The 20,761-nt window shown below is 39.8% G+C and overlaps 1 protein-coding gene across 2 annotated transcripts in view; it reads left to right on the top strand.

Moving 5' to 3' along the window:
* LRP2 (LDL receptor related protein 2) overlaps positions 1-20,761 on the top strand; it is a 225,542-nt gene that overhangs the window by 155,094 nt on the left and 49,687 nt on the right. For both annotated transcript variants that reach the window (XM_031008678.3, XM_055379127.2), the window contains 8 exons: positions 1,497-1,616; positions 4,643-4,774; positions 6,497-6,698; positions 10,271-10,566; positions 12,519-13,035; positions 16,217-16,369; positions 16,893-17,063; positions 20,454-20,677. In XM_031008678.3, coding sequence (XP_030864538.2) covers positions 1,497-1,616; positions 4,643-4,774; positions 6,497-6,698; positions 10,271-10,566; positions 12,519-13,035; positions 16,217-16,369; positions 16,893-17,063; positions 20,454-20,677 — 1,815 coding nt within the window. The remainder of the gene's footprint in view (positions 1-1,496; positions 1,617-4,642; positions 4,775-6,496; positions 6,699-10,270; positions 10,567-12,518; positions 13,036-16,216; positions 16,370-16,892; positions 17,064-20,453; positions 20,678-20,761) is intronic.

Genomic DNA, 20,761 nt, shown 5'->3' with positions numbered 1-20,761 from the left:
CCAGTGTTGAAAGCCTTTTGCCTTCATGTACTTAGGCAGAATTTGCCCGTTAAGCCCTTATAATTTACTCTTAATATTATTATAGTGGCCATTAGTAACTGAAAATTTTTTTTTTTTCAGACAGTCTCACTCTGTCACCTGGGCTGTAGTGTAGTGGCGTGATCACAGCTCACCGCAGCCTCTGCCTCCTGTGCTCAAGCCATCCTCCCATCTCAGCCTCCTCAGTAGCTGGGATTACGTGCATGTGACACCACGCCCAGCTAATTTTTGTATTTTTTGTAGATATGGGGTTTCTCTGTGTTACCCAGCCTGGTCTGGAACTCTTGGGCTCAAGCGATCCACCCATCTCAGCCTCCCAAAGTGCTGGGATTACAAGTATGAGCCACCGTGCCTGACCAGTAACTGAAAGTATCTTTATATCCCCTAGATACATTTGAATTTCAGAAATCTCTATTTCATATTTAGCAATTTGGTTCATTCAAACAATTTCCTGTATTTATAGCTCAAATTAAAAGGCCTTTCTTAAGTTTGATAACTTTGAGACTATTAGTGTAAATAGATACATAATTTAAGGATTTAGTGATTGGACTTCCCTGTTCTGTGTATTTGTAGTTAAACTCTTGTCACTGGCCCCTCCCAAGGAAATCAAAGGGCATCATAATTATTTGTCACCAAATTAGGGTACAGCACAGGAAGAGGAATCTGTTGTAATAACAGCAGCACAAGGAAGAAGAATTCAGGTTGCAGCCACCAGATAGGGCTAGACAGTTAGGAGTTATTGCTGACTTTTCAGGGACCTCTGCTTCCATGTCAGTTCTCCCCTGGCAAATCATCAGATATCAGGGGCCAAAGCAAGACGGCCTTATAGACCAGAAGAATTACAAGACTTGAATTAGATGTGCACCCACATAACAATTTGGAAAATGCATATAACCAGAGCTACCTAAAGTTACTCGAGAAAAGAGTCAATGTTCAAACATAGGCAGAGTTTCCCACTTACTCAACTAAAAGTCTGGTATTCCAAGGATGAATACGAAGATAACTTTGCCAACTTTCTAGAGTTATTATCTAACATAGCTAAAAGGTTGTGTGTGGAGCGAGCTTAGATATGATCACATTATTGTTTTGCTTTTAATTATCATTGCAATGGAATTTATTTAATTTTACATTATAGTAGAAAAAATAAAACCAAGACTTATAATTTGTGATTTCACTTATCACAAAGATAGTTCTTTGGTATTTCTAACAAATACAATTTTTTTTTTTGATTTCTGGAATCTAGAAAAACAAATTGGGGAATTGGGGCAGGATTGACTTCCTTCTGTCTCCCATACTTCTTCCTCCCCACAGAAAGCTTACACAAGCATCCATTTTCCAGGCTCAGTCTTCCTTTTTTGGTAACTATTATCTAGCTCAGAGATAGAGGCAGATTGTTAAGACTGATGGGAACATGCTTGTGTTTTGCTCATGGGTTTTATCTTCTTTCCCTCCTGCAGCCACTCACACGTGCAGCAGCAGTGAGTTCCAATGCACATCTGGGCGCTGTATTCCTCAACATTGGTATTGTGATCAAGAAACAGATTGTTTTGATGCCTCTGATGAACCTGCCTCTTGTGGTAAGAGAGTAAGCAAGCATGAAAAACATCACGATGCAGCTAGACAACTTCAGTCTCTTCCAACCGCTTCAAATACAGACCAGGGTCATGGCTGCTGAATGCTTGGACTTCCTGTCCCAGCTTTCATCTGGAATGCTGACACCGCTCAGCGGATATTCATTAAGACCTGTTAGTGGAGAGCACTGTGTGGGGAGCTGATCAGGATACGCAAGCTGCTGATTGATGCTGATAAAATGAAATTATATTGGTGATGCACCTAATACAGTGCTTAGCTGGTAGGACTTAATTTTAGTTGGCTCTCAATTGAAGTTTCTGAATTTGGTTGAGTGCTGGCCCAGAAAGCTGTCAGAGGACCCAAAAGTGATTGGAGTCATATACATGGGGAAGGAGTATATTAGGAGCATGCATCCTCTTCCTGTTCTCTCTCTGTGCCAGTTTATGAGCACAAGAGGCCCAAGAAGTTGCAGGGGCCTTTGGTTGTATTCCTGGGGACAGTTATGCCCTGTTTACATTTGGAGGCTGCTATTTGCCTTCACAAATTCTAATCTATATCCCTGCACATTTTTTACATAATTGTAAAAGTATAAAAATACAATCTTCTACATTGCTTTAAAAAACCTGTCAATAAATCATATAGGAGTTAGAAATATATATATATAATAATATATAGGAGTCAGAAAACTATGGCTGTGGCCAGTTGCTTGTCTTTATAGATAGCATTTTACTCAAATGCAGCCATATATGGCTGCTGTCCCTCTACTATGGCCACGTCCTGTAGGTGCAACAGAGACCATAGGGCCTGTAAGCCTAAAATATTTACTATCTAGTTAAAAAGTTTGCTCATCCTTGTCTTCATACTGCCTTTTAATGACTATAATATTCCATTGAGTGGTTATAGTATCATCAAATTAACTGCCTCTATTATTAAGCATTAGGTTGCTTTTATTTTATTCCTCTATAGTATATATCATTGCAGTAAATATTAACATCGTATTTAAAACATTTTATTTTCAGGATGTTTTCTTAGGATCATTAGTATAGTTTTATAGCTGAAGTCAAACTATTTTCAATTCCAATTTTCTCTCAGGTTTAAATTCTGTGTTGGAGAGTGGTATTTGGAGTGCTTCACTAAGTTCTTTTTCCCCAACACTGAAAGTTTTATAGAAAGCAAAGGGCACATAGAGTTTTGAGGACCTGTAAAGGAAATAACTAATAACTACTGGATGAGTAGAATAGTCTTAGAGATTGGTTCAAATGTATGAATTATTGGTTCAAATATATGAATAATTAATATGAGTTTTTAAACTTCTCTATGGTAACAAAAGCCATAGTAATAGCAGTGAGTACCAATGACCTGATATATTTAAATAAAAATAAACACATAAGCTATATATGAATATATCCTCATTGTAGTAAAGTAATAATATTCAGAAATATATTTTAAAGAAATAATACGATGTACAAAAAAGTAAAATTTACATTTTTTTATCCTTCTCCAATCCCCTCACTCCTCAAAGGTAATCACTATTAAAAGGTTGAGTGTGAATTTGCCTTACTTTTATCTTTTATATATCTTACTTTACTTTTATATATCTTGATATATAGATTTTAAAAAAACAGATGGAGTCTTACTATACATATTTTCTGCAATTAGCTTTTATTTTTTAAGCTTAACATCATGTCAGCAAATACAGACCAGCCTCATTCCTGTACACTGCCAAAGAATACTTTAAAATACGAATGGTCCGTGTATTTTTATCCTTTTCCTAGTAGTTGGACATTTAGGTTGTTTCCATTTTTTCACTATGAAAAACAGTGTCAGGATGAACATCCTTTGTGCACATGTGGAAAGATCCTTATGGTCTAGATGTCCAGAAATGGTGCTGCTGTATCAGAGGAGATATGTCTCTTCAAAAAATCTGGATCAGGCCAGGCGCAGTGGCTCATGCCTGTAATCCTAGCGCTTTGGGAGGCCAAGGCAGGCGGATCACAAGGTGAAGAGATCGAGACCATCCTGGCCAACATGGTGAAACCTGTCTCTGCTAAAAACACAAGAATTAGCCGGGCGCGGTGGCACACGCCTGTAATCCCAGCTACTCAGGCAGGAGAATCACTTGAACCCGGGAGGCGGAGGTTGCAGTGAGCCGAGATCGCACCACTGCACTCCAGCCTGGCCACAGAGGGAGACTCCGTCTCAAAAAAAAAAAAAAAAAAAAAAAGTCTGGATCAATGTACACACTTTTCATAGCAGCTTCTGAAAGAGCCTGTTTCTTGTTACTGTTCTGATATAGGCTGTGTCTTTATCAGTTGCAATTATACTTTCTCTTGCCTTAGGCTAATTCCAGGGTCCCCTGGGTTTGGGAGCCTATGACACCTTCATTAGTTAAATAGGAACATGTGGGGTTAAGGTTAGAGCATCTGAATCAGTGATGGCTAATTTGAAGTAGAAGAGTGACTTATTTTAATTCAGTATTTATTGAACAGTGGTGTTCTAGGAACTTTTGGGATGTGTCAGTGAATAAGACAACAATCCCTACCCACATGGAGCTAATATTCTAAAGAGGGGAGACAGGCAACCAATCAGTAAATTGTCTAGTATGTTGAAAGGTGGTGGTAAGTGTTGTGGAAAGAAGGAAATGGAGGAAGGAAGCGGGGATGGGGAGTGCAGGCCGAGGAGAGTTTGCACAAAACAAAATGGTTTTGGATGAAAAGTAGATTTTAAAATAGAAACATGTGAAATAGTAGGTAATTCATATCTTTCCTGGGAAAAGAAGTGTTCTTTCTCTACCATACACATAAGGGAATATTGTATCTCATTTTAGTCACCAAAGATAATTAGGGCTTTGCACTGTCAGTTGACTACTTTTACCTCAAACTGTTGGTCGCTGGTACTAGTCTTGTTGGAGGACTACCCTAGATGTATATAATTCAGGTTTTCTAGACAACCCGTGCTACAGCCAGCTTGTCTCCAGATTCCTGGACTGTAAACCACTTTTTTTCACTGAGAATGCTATTGATCTTTTCAGGTCACTCTGAGCGAACATGCTTAGCTGATGAGTTCAAGTGCGATGGTGGGAGGTGCATCCCAAGCGAATGGATCTGTGACGGTGATAATGACTGTGGGGATATGAGTGACGAGGATGAAAGGCACCAGTGTCGTAAGTGAAGCCGATTAATTGCTCTGCAGAGTCACATTCCAGGGAAACACAGTAGAGTTGTTTTTCTGTGTTTGGAGAGTGTGATTGCAGATTTCTCTGTAATTGAATGGACACTGATAGAATGTTACCTTTGTTTCTCCATGCTGGGAGTGTTTGATATCATCCACTTAAATGCTTCAGAGTGATGAAAAATGACTTTATGTTTACTTTCTTTCTCTTACATTTGGCTAATGGACATAATGTCCTACATTTCTAGGGGAAAAAAAACCCCACAAATACTTGGTTGTCTCCTTTTCTTTTTTCTTTTCTTTTCTTTTTTTTTTTTTTTTTGACAAGGTCTTACTCTGTTGCCCAGGCTGGAGTGCAGTGGCAGGATCATGGCTCAGTGCAGCCTCCACCTTCCAGGCTCAAGCGATCCTCCCACTTCAGCCTCCCAAGTAGTTGGGACCATACGCCCACCACCATGCCTGGCTGATTTTTTATACTTTTTTTTGTAGAGACGAAGTCTCACTATATTGCCTAGGCTAGTCTCAAACTACTGGGGTCAAGCAGTCCTCTTGCCTTGGCCTCCCAAAGTGCTGGGATTACAAGCATGAGCCACTGCACCCAGTGGTTGGCCGCTCTTAATAGCAACCTTCACAGTATAACAATGAACTGTCTCTAGTTTCCTTTGTCACCTTAAAGCGGCATGGAGGGAGGGGTGTTATGCCTCTTGAGTAGATAATGGAACATCATTTTCATTACCAACAGGGTATGGAAATCTTAGCTAGTTCAAGAATTAATCTAATCGGTGTTAGAATAATGTCTTTCTATGGTAGGGCAAAAGACTCAATGGCTCCCTGCTGCTTGCATCTGATGGCACCCTCCTGTGTTGTGACTTTGGTGGTGGGTCACAACTCCACATTTACCCTATCCACCCTATCCACTGACATGGGTGGTTTTCAGCTACACATACATGGATTGTGGTGTATGCATTTCTCTCACCTGTCTTTACCAACATCTTCTTCTTTCTTTTGTTTTCTATTCACCTGCAATGAGACTGGATAAAACACCTGTTCTTTTATTTTGTGGACACTAATGATTTGATGTCAGCATCTCACCTCTTTCCTCATAGCATCATGGTTTCTGACAACTCTGTTAGCATATGCCTTTCATCTCCACCCCAATATTGCTTGGGGTGGTAGCTATAATGTAGTTGGAAAAGCACTAAATTTGGAGGAGAAAGACCTGGGTTTGAAGCCCCAGCTCTTCACCTAGTTCTATGACTTTGAGACATCCAGTTAACCATCTTGAGCTTCAGTTTTCTCATCTATACAAATGGTGTAAAAATACCTATCTCACATTGTGCTTGTGTGATTATACTTTGTGAACTAAAAAAAGTTACCAAAATATAAGGCATTCGGTATCCAATTAACAAAATGGTAGTGGTTTTCTGAAGCCCTAAGGGAAAAAGTATGACCATTCTAATGTATTTTATGGAAAAATAAATGAGGCATTTTATTGTATTGATTTCTTTGAAAAAGCCAGGGTCCAAAGCAATTAAAATGGAATCTTTGGAGGTATTTTTATTATGATCTATTATTATAATAGCAATGTAATTTGTCTACGTGTTTTCCTTCCATTTCCTTTCATACTTAGAATGGTAAGTAACATTAAAGCAAAGAGAATTAACTGCTGCACTGAGCTCTCATGCTTTCTGATTCTTGCGTGCTTTGGTTTCAGAGAATCAAAACTGCTCGGATTCCGAGTTTCTCTGTGTAAATGACAGACCTCCGGACAGGAGGTGCATTCCCCAGTCTTGGGTCTGTGATGGCGATGTGGATTGTACTGATGGCTACGATGAGAATCAGAATTGCACCAGGAGAACTTGCTCTGAAAATGAATTCACCTGTGGTTACGGACTGTGTATCCCAAAGATATTCAGGTGAAATGAGCATTCTAAAGTTACCCAGCACGCCTCAAATGTCCATGGGGGCTGGGCTCACTTACCTATTAGGCACCGAGTGGCCGCAGTGCCCAGGGCCCATGATGCTTTTAGTGGCCTATGAAAATGTTTGGATTCCTTTCAAAATCAAAGGGAAAAAAACTTTTACATCAAAGAAAGTATTTTAATATATAATATTAATATATCTGGCTTTATACCAATATGATTGCATTAAAATGAAAAGAAGTTAGATACTTAAATTATTAATATATAATACCATATTAACAATTTAAAATTAAATATAATTTTTAATATTTTTATGGAGGAAGGAGCCCAAGAAGGCAAAAATGCCTAGGGCCTGTGAAAGACAGAATCTGGCCTTGCACAGAGGGCCAGGGAGATGAATGGAGAGGGCTTGAGATAAGAATTCTTTCTTGAAGCTGGTGACCCGCTTAGTTTTCCACTTGGAGTAGAGGCATTGGTATTACAAGAACTGTTTCACTCTCCTCTCTCTACTATAAGAAAAATAACAGCACAAGCATGATGATAAATAGAGCTTGGCTCTTAGGCTCAGAGTCAAGTAGAGGCAGGTGGAGTGAACTGAGACAATGTCTCCAACTAAGGATGCAGACATTGATCAATATCATGCAGGAGGGCTGGAAGGCCAGACTTTCTGATGCTCTCTTTTTGACAGAAGTTGGAAATCTGGATTTTCATTTGAAATACTCTGATTTTAAATGCTGGAAACAAATTTTAAAATTCTTAAAACACTGTGTGGATCAAACAGATTCGGCTCACAGCCTGCTGGTTTGGGAAACCTCTCCTGCAATGTTCCATTGTTTGACTTCTTACCTCTTTCTCCAAATGGGCCTCTTCAAACAGTTTATATACATTCTTAACATCCCAACTTCTCATCATCCCACTTAACAAATACTTGGATTATGGAAGGAAATGGAGAAGAACAATTTGTAAGTTTCAATCCTGATTGACTAGGAAAATAGTACGAGCATTAGCAAAAGTAGGGGAGTCCAGAAAGGCGCTTGCTCAAGGTGGAAGGTGAGTTTGACATAGTAGGACTTCCTGAGGTGAAAGTATGTCTTAGGTATTTGGGCACAACTGGAGCCATGAAGAGATATTGCTTGTGCCAAGGACTGTTAAGGGACACACAGGCACATTGAGAGCAACAGGAATGGCCAGCTTACAGCATGCGAAGGAAGACAGTGGGAAAGATATACTAAGTAGGCACAAGATCAGAGAAGCAGAGTCACAGGGGCCATTGACTGGAGGGGCAGGCAGCTTATCAACAGGCGCTAATGTACCATTGGAGTCCAGTGTGGTGTACGATTGTGTGTTTATTGTGGTGGTCCTGAGGAAGAAGGAGGAGGTGAAGGAGCAGGGACTCAGCAGTAATTTAAAAAGTAGATAAATGCTATCAGGAAAATACACTCTGTGGGTGATTCATCCTCTGATGAGTGGACATTGCTGAGAGGTGGTAGTTTGTGAACTGAGAATGCAAAGACATTCAAGAGGTGGAGCTGTCTTCTTTTGTAGTGAAGCGGCAGTAGAATATGCTTTGTTTGTATTTAAGTAATATGAATGTAAAGTGTAGATTTTTATTTTTTGCACCTAAAGTGGATAAATCTTTGTCTATATTTTCTCCCTACTGCTCAAGAGTTCTATTGTGTTGCATTTCTATAGTTTTTCTGAATTTGGTAAATAGCTAATAGCATTAGTCTTAGATGTAAATATATTCTGAATACCTAGGCTTAGACTCTAGGCACAAGAACGGTAGCAGGTGTTGATTTTGATCAGACTCCAAGTTACCTCCTTTCTTCCTCCCATTCTGAGCTTTCTGGGTTCTTCCTTTATCATTACTATGATCTCACAGCACAGTAACATTTCCTCTCTCCCTTTCTTTCTTCGTCCATTGTTCCTTCCTTCACTTTCCCTCCCTTTCTCTCTCTCTCTCTTTCTTTTTTTCCTTGAGCTTTCTGAATTTCCGTGAAAAGGGCTATAGTAGAAGAGAAAAAAACATACTGTTTGTTTGAAAACCTAAGCTATCAGCTTCTAAGTAAGTCCAAAATCTGTGTCTGGAAGTAGCCTCTACTAGGTGTGCTGTTAGTGTGCATCTCCTTGCTTGCTTGGCAGAAAGTGTGCTCCCCGTTTGGTACAGTGGGACAGGAGATCATTTTTCCTATTGACCTTTTTTTTTTTCTTGGCTCACTACTGATGCTGCTGAAAAACATGGATGATAAGACTGAGGGGTGACAATTTGGTGATGAGCTGGAATACTGACTTGCAATAGTGTCTGAAAGCTTGGTGATTTGCTTGATGACTTGTTTTTCCTCCTGCGTTGGATCTAAATTAGACAAAGGAAAACATTGGTGTTTTCAAACCATTTGGAAATGAGTTAAATAGCTCCCGGGAGACCAAATGGAGCTGAGCCAGTCTGCCTTGACCACAGCTTTCTTCACAATTACATGCACACATTTTACTGTAAATCATGTTGACAAGGCCCTGGGTTTATGGATGGTGGTGCTGGTTAGCAGGCCTGGTTATAGGTCTGTTGTAAAACTGACCACATTCACCGTTGTTGCCTTCACATCTTGTAATGCTCTATGTGCCACTCCTATGCTTTCTATGATAAATTGTTCAAAACCATTAGCTTTGTTCACTCTTATCAAAGACTCCTTGATGCTTATGTGAGACCCCCTTTAGACATCATAACTTTTATGGGATCTTGGAGTAATATGGAGAAGAAAGGCCAGTTTGGCTCACAGAACTTCAGGAAATTATATTGTTATAATGATGCCTGTGTATGTTAGGTCCCGAGATAGCTTCTAGTACTACAGCATGCCTTCTTCCTTTGCCAGTATGCCATGCTAACCTACTAGCTTGCCTTCATTCACATCACCATGAAGACTCACATCTCATGATAGATGGCAGGAGTGTAATGAAAGATGGAAGGAACAGGACTGACAATGTAAACGTTATTCCAGTAGGAAGATATGTGTTCTTAGAGGACACACCCAATAATCTTATTTATAATATATAGCACTCACCCTATGAGTTTCCATTTGGGTATGGGCACTTTTATCGTGTGATTACCCAGTACATTGCCAGTGCCTACTGGCTATCTCATTATCTGTTGAACATAGATAGTGCCACTGTTCATAAGCTGTCTCATAGATCTGATGTATACCAAAATTACAAAAGTTGTATTTAATTAGTTTATCAACTAAGGAAAAAATGAATGCAATTATTTTTAATAGCTATAGACCTACTAATTGTCTATAGCTATTAAATGGTAGCATTTAGTGGTAGCATTTCTAATGGTAGCAGCCAGCCCTGAGGAAGTTGTGTGGAATGCCAAATATCGGATTCTTCTAGAATTGGCGATTAGTGGGGTAGACGAAGATGTTGGGGAAAAGGGGATCAAGGACACTGGTGATCTTGTCAGAATGGTTGACCTGGCATTTAGGTAGATAAAGAAGGAAGCAAAACCCCAAGTGGGTAATAGTTGAGGTTTATTGCCAACCTCTCTGAAAGTGGTACTGGATCTCATGATACAGGTGTGACCGGCACAATGACTGTGGTGACTATAGCGATGAGAGGGGCTGCTTATACCAGACTTGCCAACAGAATCAGTTTACCTGTCAGAACGGGCGCTGCATTAGTAAAACCTTCGTCTGTGATGAGGATAATGACTGTGGAGATGGATCTGATGAGCTGATGCACCTGTGCCACACCCCAGAACCCACGTGTCCACCTCACGAGTTCAAGTGTGACAGTGGGCGCTGCATCGAGATGATGAAACTCTGCAACCACCTAGATGACTGTTTGGACAACAGTGATGAGAAAGGCTGTGGTGAGTACAACAGAGGATTTGGGAAAAGGAAACAGGGGAGACTGAATATGGATTCTCAACCCTTCACGACTTAGACTTTCCAACCTGTCCTCTAACTACAAAGTTACCATAAAATCACTATTCCTGATATAGCAAAAGGTTACCAAAGTTTCTTGGTATATAAGATGGGGACACACATTTTTTTGGACCAATTCTTTGCTTAGATAGTCATTAGAGAGAACAGAAGATGGGCAAATATTCAGGCCATCATTTAACATTATTGCCAAATAAGGTACTCAAGAATGAAGGGAACCAGGTTGATTCTCTTTGAACTCTTGTAATGACTTTTTGCCTGAAGCATCCCTCTGCTAGAACTCATTGGCCTGTTCTTCATTTTTGTTCTCAGGTAATCGAATGGGAGAGTTTAATATCTCTCTCATCCCAACCACCGCAAGTAAAGCAGTTGAGAATCCACAACATGGGCATTGTTTGCTTAGCACCATCTTGAACTCCATAATATTGGCAGTTCATCCTGTTTGTGGTGTTTAATCCGTGCAACCATTGTTTCATGTATGTTGATATTGTCTCTGTAATAACAATTTAGAGACCATATCGTTTCACTTATTTTGTTTTCTTTATTCCACTGGTTCATTGTCAGTACTCATTGAAAGCATTTGCCTAATTGACCCAGAAGTATGTAATGTAGTTTTTATCCTTATATGAAAGATAAGATTTATATGAAATAACATTAAAATTAAATGCTAGACAGAAACTGCTGTGGAAATGTGGAGAAGAGATTATCTATGCATGCATAATATTAAAAAATCTGTGCAGCAAACCACCATGGCACGTGTTTACCTATTATAACAAACTTGCACATCGCGCACATGTACCCCTGAACTTAAAAGTTGAAGAAAAAAAAAGAAAAAAATTTAAAAATCATCTAAAAACTGGCTTTTGCTCTATTGTAAGAAAAACTTCTATAAATTTCTACCAAAGTTTCAAAAACCATTTAATAAATTAAGAAAAACGTACTATATTATACATTTATACAAAAATCATATGGAACTTTCTTATGTTTACTCCTAATTCATATAGATTCCCATTGCATTTTAATTAATTTTGCCTTACCTCGACTATAAGAATTAAATCCTCAATAGTACATAATTCAAATTAAAATTTTTAGCTTGAAGACGAAGTGATCTCAGTAGGTCTCATCCAAACCTATGAAACATTCACTCTTACAACTGGAAGGAGTACTAGTGATCTTCTGTACCCTGTTCTCTTTGCAGATAATAAGACTGTAGCCCATAGATGGGAAACGAATTGTTTGGGGGTGTACAGTGAACTAGTGGAAGAGCTTGGCCTGATATTTGGATAATGGATTTTGCAATGCATGAAGTTTTAATCTATTGCTCCTTGATGAGTAGAGAACTAATAAGAACTTGCTGTCCTCCCTCTGTAGATCATTTTTGGGTGAGGTTGCCCATGTGTTACAGGACCAGCCAGAGGGACGTGTAGTGTTGTGTTGCACCTAGTGTTGAGCTCATGCCATCTCGTGAGAGGCAAATGTGTGTATTTCTTTGTGGTTCCATGTTCAGTGATGTCACACTGGAAGCTTGAGCTTGACCATGGTGTGAACAGTCACACTGGAACATGCTACAAATCAGAGCATTTAGAAAATTTTTCCTGAGCCCTGTTTGACCAGCACACTGGCCAGGCTCTTTTCTTCTCCTCTTCTTTCTCATTTCTCCTGTATTGGTTGTTGAAACCACTGATGAAGGAGTAAGTTGGTGAGGAAGTTGAAAAATAGTGACTTTTCAATAATCCACAGTCTTTGGAAGTCTTTGTTGTCTGTCTTAGCATGATTCATTAAGAATTGGCACTGTTTAGTAGAAAAGTTGACTTTGAACCATTATAGTGAGTTGGTCGTTGATATTTTAGGATCTCTAAGAACTGCTTTTTACCTACAGGCATTAATGAATGCCATGACCCTTCAATCAGTGGCTGCGATCACAACTGCACAGACACCTTAACCAGTTTCTATTGTTCCTGTCGTCCTGGTTACAAGCTCATGTCTGACAAGCGGACTTGTGTTGATATTGATGAATGCACAGAGATGCCTTTTGTCTGTAGCCAGAAGTGTGAGAATGTAATAGGCTCCTACATCTGTAAGTGTGCCCCAGGCTACCTCCGAGAACCAGATGGAAAGACCTGCCGGCAAAACAGTAACATCGAACCCTATCTCATTTTTAGCAACCGTTACTATTTGAGAAATTTAACTATAGATGGCTATTTTTACTCCCTCATCTTGGAAGGACTGGGCAATGTTGTGGCATTAGATTTTGACCGAGTAGAAAAGAGATTGTATTGGATTGACACACAGAGGCAAGTCGTTGAGAGAATGTTTCTGAATAAGACAAACAAGGAGACAATCATAAACCACAGACTACCAGCTGCAGAAAGTCTGGCTGTAGACTGGGTTTCCAGGTAAGAAAACACTGATGAGCTTTTTAAAAGTTAAAAATTAAAAAATTCTAACCATGTTTTCATCTTGATAGGAAATTAATTTTTCAACTTGGGTTAATATGCAGATACATTTAATGTTTCTGTAGGTTTATTTTCTGCTTTGTATCTGATATTCAAATGATAGATACAGAACAGAATATCTAATTATTTTAAAAATTTATAGTATCATTTTTATGGAAAGTGGAATTGCAAGGGAAGAGAGTTCACTGTTGCTGGCCATTCACTTAACTGGAGATGATATGAAGGGACGATTCATGCATTCATTGGTGCATTCAGTCATTACTTCCTGAGTCCCTCCTACATGCCCAGCATGATGACAAGCAGCAGGGGTTTGAGGGGAACAAGGCAGACATGGCCCTTGCTCTCCTGAAGTACATAGGCTTGCTTACAATACTTGTCATTGGCCGGAGGCAGTGGCTCACGCCTGTAATCTCAGAACTTTGGGAGGCTGAGGTGAGAGGATCGCTTGAGCCCAGAAGTTCAAGACCAGCCTGGGCAACATGGCGAAATCTGTCTCTATGAAAAATGAAAAAATTAGCCAGGAAAGGTGGTGTACGTCTGTAGTCCCAGCTACTCATGAGGCTGAGGTAGGAGGATCCCTTAAGCCCAGGAGATGGAGGTTGCAGGGACCGAGAACATGCATGGCACTCCAGCCTGAGTAACAGAGTGAGACCCTTTCTCAAAAAAAACAAAACAAACAAAACAAAAAAAACAACCAATACTAGTCATTCCCAGCATGGGCTGGGCATGAAAACTGGAGAATGGCTAACATGAGACTCTTGTTTTGAGATTGCCCTTATGGAAACTGACAGTCTTTAAGGCAGGCCAGTGATATTTTAACTAAACTACCAGATCAAACACACTTCTTAACATCTCTATTGAATATCAAATCTATCAGATTCTTGGCAGCATAAACTAATTGGCTTTGTGGTCAATAGACATCAATCTGCAGGCACTGTAAAGATGTATGCTGTAAAGATTCTTGTTGCAGTCAGCCCAGACCTCCAGAGGGCTCTTCCCCACATCCTCATATTTGACTCCCTTAAGGGTAAAGATCCTAAAATGGGTGGGGACAGTTGGCTTCCCAGTTCTCCCTGACCAGTAGCTGGCCTGACATAGGTGCTGAGTGCTTGCTGAATAATGAATGAAACATTGACTAAGCATTCCTATTGTATGTATCAGTTCCTGTTTTACGTATCCTACATGTCAAAAAATATAGTGATTAATGATTTCCAGGAACAGAACTGAGCATGGTACTGTTCTTGTCACCATCCTTTGTTCCACTGCAGAAAAAATAATATTTGAACTGTAAGACATTGTCATTCAGCCCTCTCTCTCAGAAACTGCTAGAATGACATTTCTCTTGGATTTCAGCTATTTCGTCTCTATCTAGGTGTGTTCTTTATCAGAAGAGAATTAAATACATGTGAGGAAGATGGGCAAGAAAGTCTGGGTGAGGGTAGGGTAAACTTTTCTTGAAAGTCCAGGAGGGTGCACAACCAGGCTCAGTGTTCCTGAAAACACAAAGGCAGAATGGAGCCCAGTTACATTTACATTGGTAGGGGGCAGTCCTAAGATACTAGCTACACTGAAATTAGAAACAATTTTTTTCTCCAATATTAATAAATATTTCTGCTGTCAGCACTAGGGTGTTTGGTTTCCAAAGCCCTTGCATTTGACATAACTTTTTAAACCACCATTATGCACATTGGAAGATACTGTTGGCTCTCAGTTATCTTAATTTTTCCAGTAGTGGAGATGGAATATCTTCTCCATGTTTTCTTGAGAAGAATCTGTTCACAGGATGTCTTTTGACTGTGGAATAAAGAGAAATTAATGGGAAAGCAGTAAGCTCAACAGAGTAGAGTGCCCTATGGGGTAGCCAGTCTGCCAGGACTTGAATGGTAACAGCAACAGGAATAATAATACGAAAAGAATAATAATAGCAACTCCTTCTAAGCCTGTTGTGATCTGAAATAATATAATGTTTTAAAAAGTCCCTGGTCTAAGGCCTGGCATTTAACAAGTGTTCAATAATTAGCTACTATTATTCTCACTGTTCTTAGTGTCTACAATGATGGAATCCAAGATTGTAGCCATCTCATTCATCAGGATTTACTCATTTACCCAAGTGAATTAACTGGCAAGGCTTGTACATATATGGATACTCATTCCTTCTTGCTGAAGCCTGAAGCGATGCTGCTATCCTAACTATTCAGATATCCAGCACGAATGGTTAAGGGCGTACTTATTGCAAAGAGGCATTCAGGTCTTTTGAAAGGGAAATCATTCTCCTGCATTCTCCTTCCGGTTGGAATTGATTATCAAATCCTAAATGACCTTCTCATTATAGGTGCATTTAACCCTTTGGAAGGTTATGGATACTATAAGACTCTGGTGAAAGCCCTGGGCCCCTTTAGAAAGTACACAGATCACCAAAGCTGGCTTCCCTGATTCTGGGTAAAGACCTTGGGTTAAGAACACTTACCTTATAAGAAAAATACATTTTATTGGATAAAAATACATTTATAACAGAAATGTCCTTGAGGTAGCAGTTTCTAACAGATCCTAATATGTTTCTAAAGCTTCTTAGGTTTGATTAAGTGAAACGTGTCTCAGGTTAAGAAACTCATTTTGACAGCCTGTCTGACAGAGGCAGGGATGTCTCTTTATCCTAAGGATGTCATAATCTTTATCTTAAGAATGTCATAATTCAGAGTTTCTCTGTGCATTTTCAGTGACACACTTAGACAAGTGTGTTTCCTTGACTCCACCATTTAAACTGTAATTCATGATACTCACCTCTGCTTCCCTGTTCTGCTAAGCCTTTGCACTGCCTGGAGAGGGTGCCTTATGCTGCATGAGGAAAGTAAAACCAGACCCGTCGAATGAAGTGTGTCCCCAGTATTTTCTACATGACACCACCTTAAAGTGGGAATTATTGCGCACAGCCTTGCACCCTCTGTTGCCTCACTGCAGGAAGACAAACTTCCTGTTTTCCCCTGCCCTCATTTGCCTGAAGAAAGGTGACTTCTAACAACTGTCTGTGATTCTCAAGTAGCTTGGATAGGAAACTGGGTGGCTAAATATGTACCATTTCACAAAGTGACTGTATTGGTTAACTCCTGGCTCTCCATTTTAGAAAGCTCTACTGGTTGGATGCCCGCCTGGATGGCCTCTTTGTCTCTGACCTCAATGGTGGACACCGCCGCATGCTGGCCCAGCACTGTGTGGATGCCAACAACACCTTCTGCTTTGATAATCCCAGAGGACTTGCCCTTCACCCTCAATATGGGTATTGTCTCCCTGCAATCCTGGGCTTTTCTTTCACCTCCTTCTTCCGCCTCTGTTACCAAAAAGGCTGTTCATGTAACTATCTCAAGGCCAATGTCTTGCTGGGGTTTGTCTTCTGCTTTTCCTACTTGGTAAATTGTTTAGTGTAATGAGTAGAAGCATGGCTTCTTCAAATCATCATCATCAGCTGTTCTGTTTTCTTTGCCCTGACACACTTTTGCACTTTTCAAGTCCTGTATTTTGGCTGCATGCAAAGAAAACTGTGGTTTCAGAAAACCGATTTCTTTACTGGACTCTCGAAGTCAAAGCCACTGAAATCCAGTTAATTATGTTTATTTGTGAGCATTTTCTGTACATTGTCCCCTTCCTTTTTCTTTTTTAGATTATCTGCTGTTAGCTCTCTTTCTTTTCTGAGGGGCTCTACAGAATGCAGACTCCATTTCTCTAAATGGAGAAAAGGTGTGTATTTTGGCTACTGACCTCTTTTGGCATCAGGGACTGACCCTTTGTGTTTGCCCTGACAGGTACCTCTACTGGGCAGACTGGGGTCACCGCGCATACATTGGGAGAGTAGGCATGGATGGAACCAACAAGTCTGTGATTATCTCCACCAAGTTAGAGTGGCCTAATGGCATCACCATTGATTACACCAATGATCTACTCTACTGGGCAGATGCCCACCTGGGTTACATAGAGTATGTACATAGAAAAGCATAAAACAATTGTGTAACTGTTTATTTCAAACATCACAGCTTGTGATTCCAGTCTATTAGTCCCCTCTATTGTCTAACTGGCCTGTCTGTTGGAAGTCATTCGGAGGAAGTCACACTTCTAACTAAAACTGCTGAGCTCTATGGTATGGTGCAGTAGAAAGAGGGTGAACTTTTAAATCATATGGATCAGGGTTTATGACCTGGTGTTTTCACTTCTTATTGTTTTTTTCATCTAGAAAATGGGGCTAATAATCTCTCCCCATGGTAGTCAGCTCAGTGTGCAACTCATCTTAATTTTTTTTATCTCTTTAATTTGCTCTCCCCTATGAAATATATGATTAATAAATTTTGGTATTTGAGAAAAGGAAAAGAATAAAAGGATCTGGAAAACTTTCCCTAAAATACTTTGGCACATTTATGGTTAAGTGCAGTGCAGTGTTTTAGGTGGCAGTAGAGTCTGTTAACATTAATCCAATATGATAAGGCATTTACATCTTTCTGGTAATAGGATAATTTTTTAAGTGTGTTAAATATACTGTTTAATAAAAAATACTCATTGTAAAAAGATGATACACATTATTAATCAAAAATTAATCAACAATACCCATATTGAATTTTGCTAGTTATGGCCTAGGTGGACCATAGTAATGTCTTCTGCATAAGCATTTATGGATAACGATCCAGGAACAGCCTGTTGCACTCAAAAGCATGGAAATGCCATTCATTCAGTAGAACTATTTCAAATTTTTAATTTTATTTTTAGAAATTCCTTTCTTCTGTTATATTTATTTTGCTGCCAAAGTCAGTGTAGTAAAGTTTGAAGTTCTCTAACACCATACTCTCTGGGGACATGCCACTGAAAAAGAAGGAATACCTGGCATACCCGCTAGTGCTCTTTCTTCCTGTGCTCATGGCAGGCATAATTAATCAATCCAAGTACTTTCTCTTGTTGAACTGGTTCATTTGCTACACTAAGGTAGCCTTTAGCATTCTCATTGCAGAATTTACCGTAGCAGATACTAACTCACTCTTAGGGTAGAGACTAACTTTAATTAGAAGCAGTACAATATTATTTCTAGTTTACTTATACCATTTTGATGTGATATGCTGATGGTAATACCCTTAGCCCTTCCCACAGTGTGTGTATCCTCTCTTAAAAGGCACATCAAAGAGCTGAATTAGCTTTCCATACAATCCTATATTGAATTAGTAGAAGCATAAAGATGTTCAAAGAAGCTTCAACAACTTTCTAACTGACATTTGTTGTTCTTTGGGTCCTATAGATTATTCTTGGTCTTGAAAGCTTAGTAGGTGTCACTCAGCATACATTTAGACAGTGTTTCCAGGAGCATTACAGATGAAAAAAGGAATTTTCTAGTTACACAATATTCTGTTCACTTTTTGATAAAGTCTAATATAGATTATTTACGTAGATGGATTATAAAATTTAGGCAGTAGATTTTAGTCTAAAAGTCAAATCATAATATGAGGCACTGTGATCTGGGAATAAAGGAAACTTTAATATTCATGAGCCATGTTAAATTGGTTACCTCTTGGAGAGGTAGCAATGCCTGTGTTCAGAAATATATTTCATAGACGCATAAAGCAATAGATTTTTATAGAGCATCCAACTGCTTCCTTGTACATCTTGGGATGCACCAACACATCACTGGAGCTGTGCCTGTAGTTCTACTCTTACTTTTTTTTTTTGAGATGGAGATTCGCTCTTGTTGCCCAGGCTGAAGTGCAATGGCGTGATCTCGGCTCACCGCAACCTCTGCCTCCTGGGTTCAAGCAATTCTCCTGCCTCAGTCTCCTGAGGAGCTGGTATTACAGGCGTGCACCACCACGCCTGGCTAATTTTGTATTTTTAGTAGAGACAGGGTTTCTCCATGTTGGTCAGCTGGTCTCGAACTCCCGACCTCAGGTGATCTGCCTGCCTCTGCCTCCCTAAGTGCTGGGATTACAGGCATGAGCCACTGCGCCCAGCTGTGTAGTTCTACTCTTGATAAAAAGTACTCATAGAGACATCTGAGATCTCTCTACAGAGATTACAGATGAACTGGAAGGGAAGGTCTCAGGACTACTTTCTGGTCTATGATGTTTTAGAAAAACAGATGGTGGCTAGGTGCAGTGGCTCACACTTATAGTCCCAGCTCTTTGGGAGGCTGAGCAGGGCAGATTGCATGAACTCAGGAGTTCAAGACTAGCTTGGGCAACATGATGAAACCCTGTCTGTACAAAAATTACAAAAATTAGCGGGATGTGGCGGCACCTGCCTGTCCCAGCTACTCAGGAGACTGAGGTGGGAGGATCACTTGAACCCAGGAGGAGGAGGTTGCAGTGAGCCAACACTGCACAACTGTACTCCAGCTTGGGCAACAGAGTCAGACTATCTCTAGATAAATAAAAGATAAATAAATCAGATGGTGACTAATTTCTGGTCATTTACCTGCATCCTTATCAACAAAGGCCAAGCACATCTTCAAGTTTTCCTATGACTTTTATAAGTTACGATAAATTATATTTTGGGAAATATTTTTAACATTGCATGGCTAACATTATCAGGTTTTTTACTTGCTAGCTTGTTCTATCTCCTGTTTGAGTTTTAGGATCTGTTCCAAATTTTTAAAATATTAAATTTTCACTATTTTAGAAATGATTTCTGATATAGACCCACAGTAATGAAAGCCCTTGGAACTGAGAGGACTTGGAAATTTGGCTGTGGATCCTTTGTAACATCTTGAAATCGGAGAACCTTCTCTGGAGGTTTATTCATCTGTAAAAGTATTCGCTAATGGTGCCATGGCACGATTAATAATAAATGTCCTGCTGGTGTTTGCAAAGTTAACCCTGCAGGCCTGTTCCCCTCAGGTTATACTGAGAACGCAACTATCTCCTAGAATAGCGTCCCCTCCGGAATGTTAATGAGAAGGTAGAATTCCAGTATAATATTGCTATCTTCTGATTTCTTCCAATGGTGTTGGAAGAAACAAGAATGGTGTTCACCCCAGGATATCAAAAGGGTGCTTAATGAGGAACATCACTATGAGAGGCCATAAACCTACAACAGCTATAACAGCTTCATCCGCAGGAAAGCAGCTGAGGTTAGGAATTAGTGATTATTTAAACTCCTGACACTATTCCTAGTCTGTTAAGTATTGCTTTTTCACTTCTACATCTTTTGTTCAATTCGAATTCATCCTTTAAGTTTAGTTTTTGTTTTAATTAAAGACTAGGAGTTTTGAGGATCTGAACTTATATTATCTCTAGGAGGTAGAATTTTATTGGTTTGTGAATTCTTTTATCCTGCAAGACATTAGAGGAGAGGAATTACCTTCATCACGTAACTGTTTCTGCTTACTGCTGCAGGTACTCTGATTTGGAGGGCCACCATCGACACACGGTGTATGATGGGGCACTGCCTCACCCTTTCGCTATTACCATTTTTGAAGACACTATTTATTGGACAGATTGGAATACAAGGACAGTGGAAAAGGGAAACAAATATGACGGATCAAATAGACAGACACTGGTGAACACAACGCACAGACCATTTGACATCCATGTGTACCATCCATATAGGCAGCCCATTGGTGAGTAGGTGATTGAGGGGTTTGGCAAGGTTGCCTTGGGTTATGTGCATGTCATGATTGTCTTTAAGCATGAACTTCGTGATT

This window comes from Gorilla gorilla, chromosome 11 (assembly GCF_029281585.2).
Source record: "Gorilla gorilla gorilla isolate KB3781 chromosome 11, NHGRI_mGorGor1-v2.1_pri, whole genome shotgun sequence".
In the NCBI taxonomy this organism is placed as follows: Eukaryota; Metazoa; Chordata; class Mammalia; order Primates; family Hominidae; genus Gorilla; species Gorilla gorilla.
This window is presented reverse-complemented; position numbering and strand designations above follow the sequence as displayed.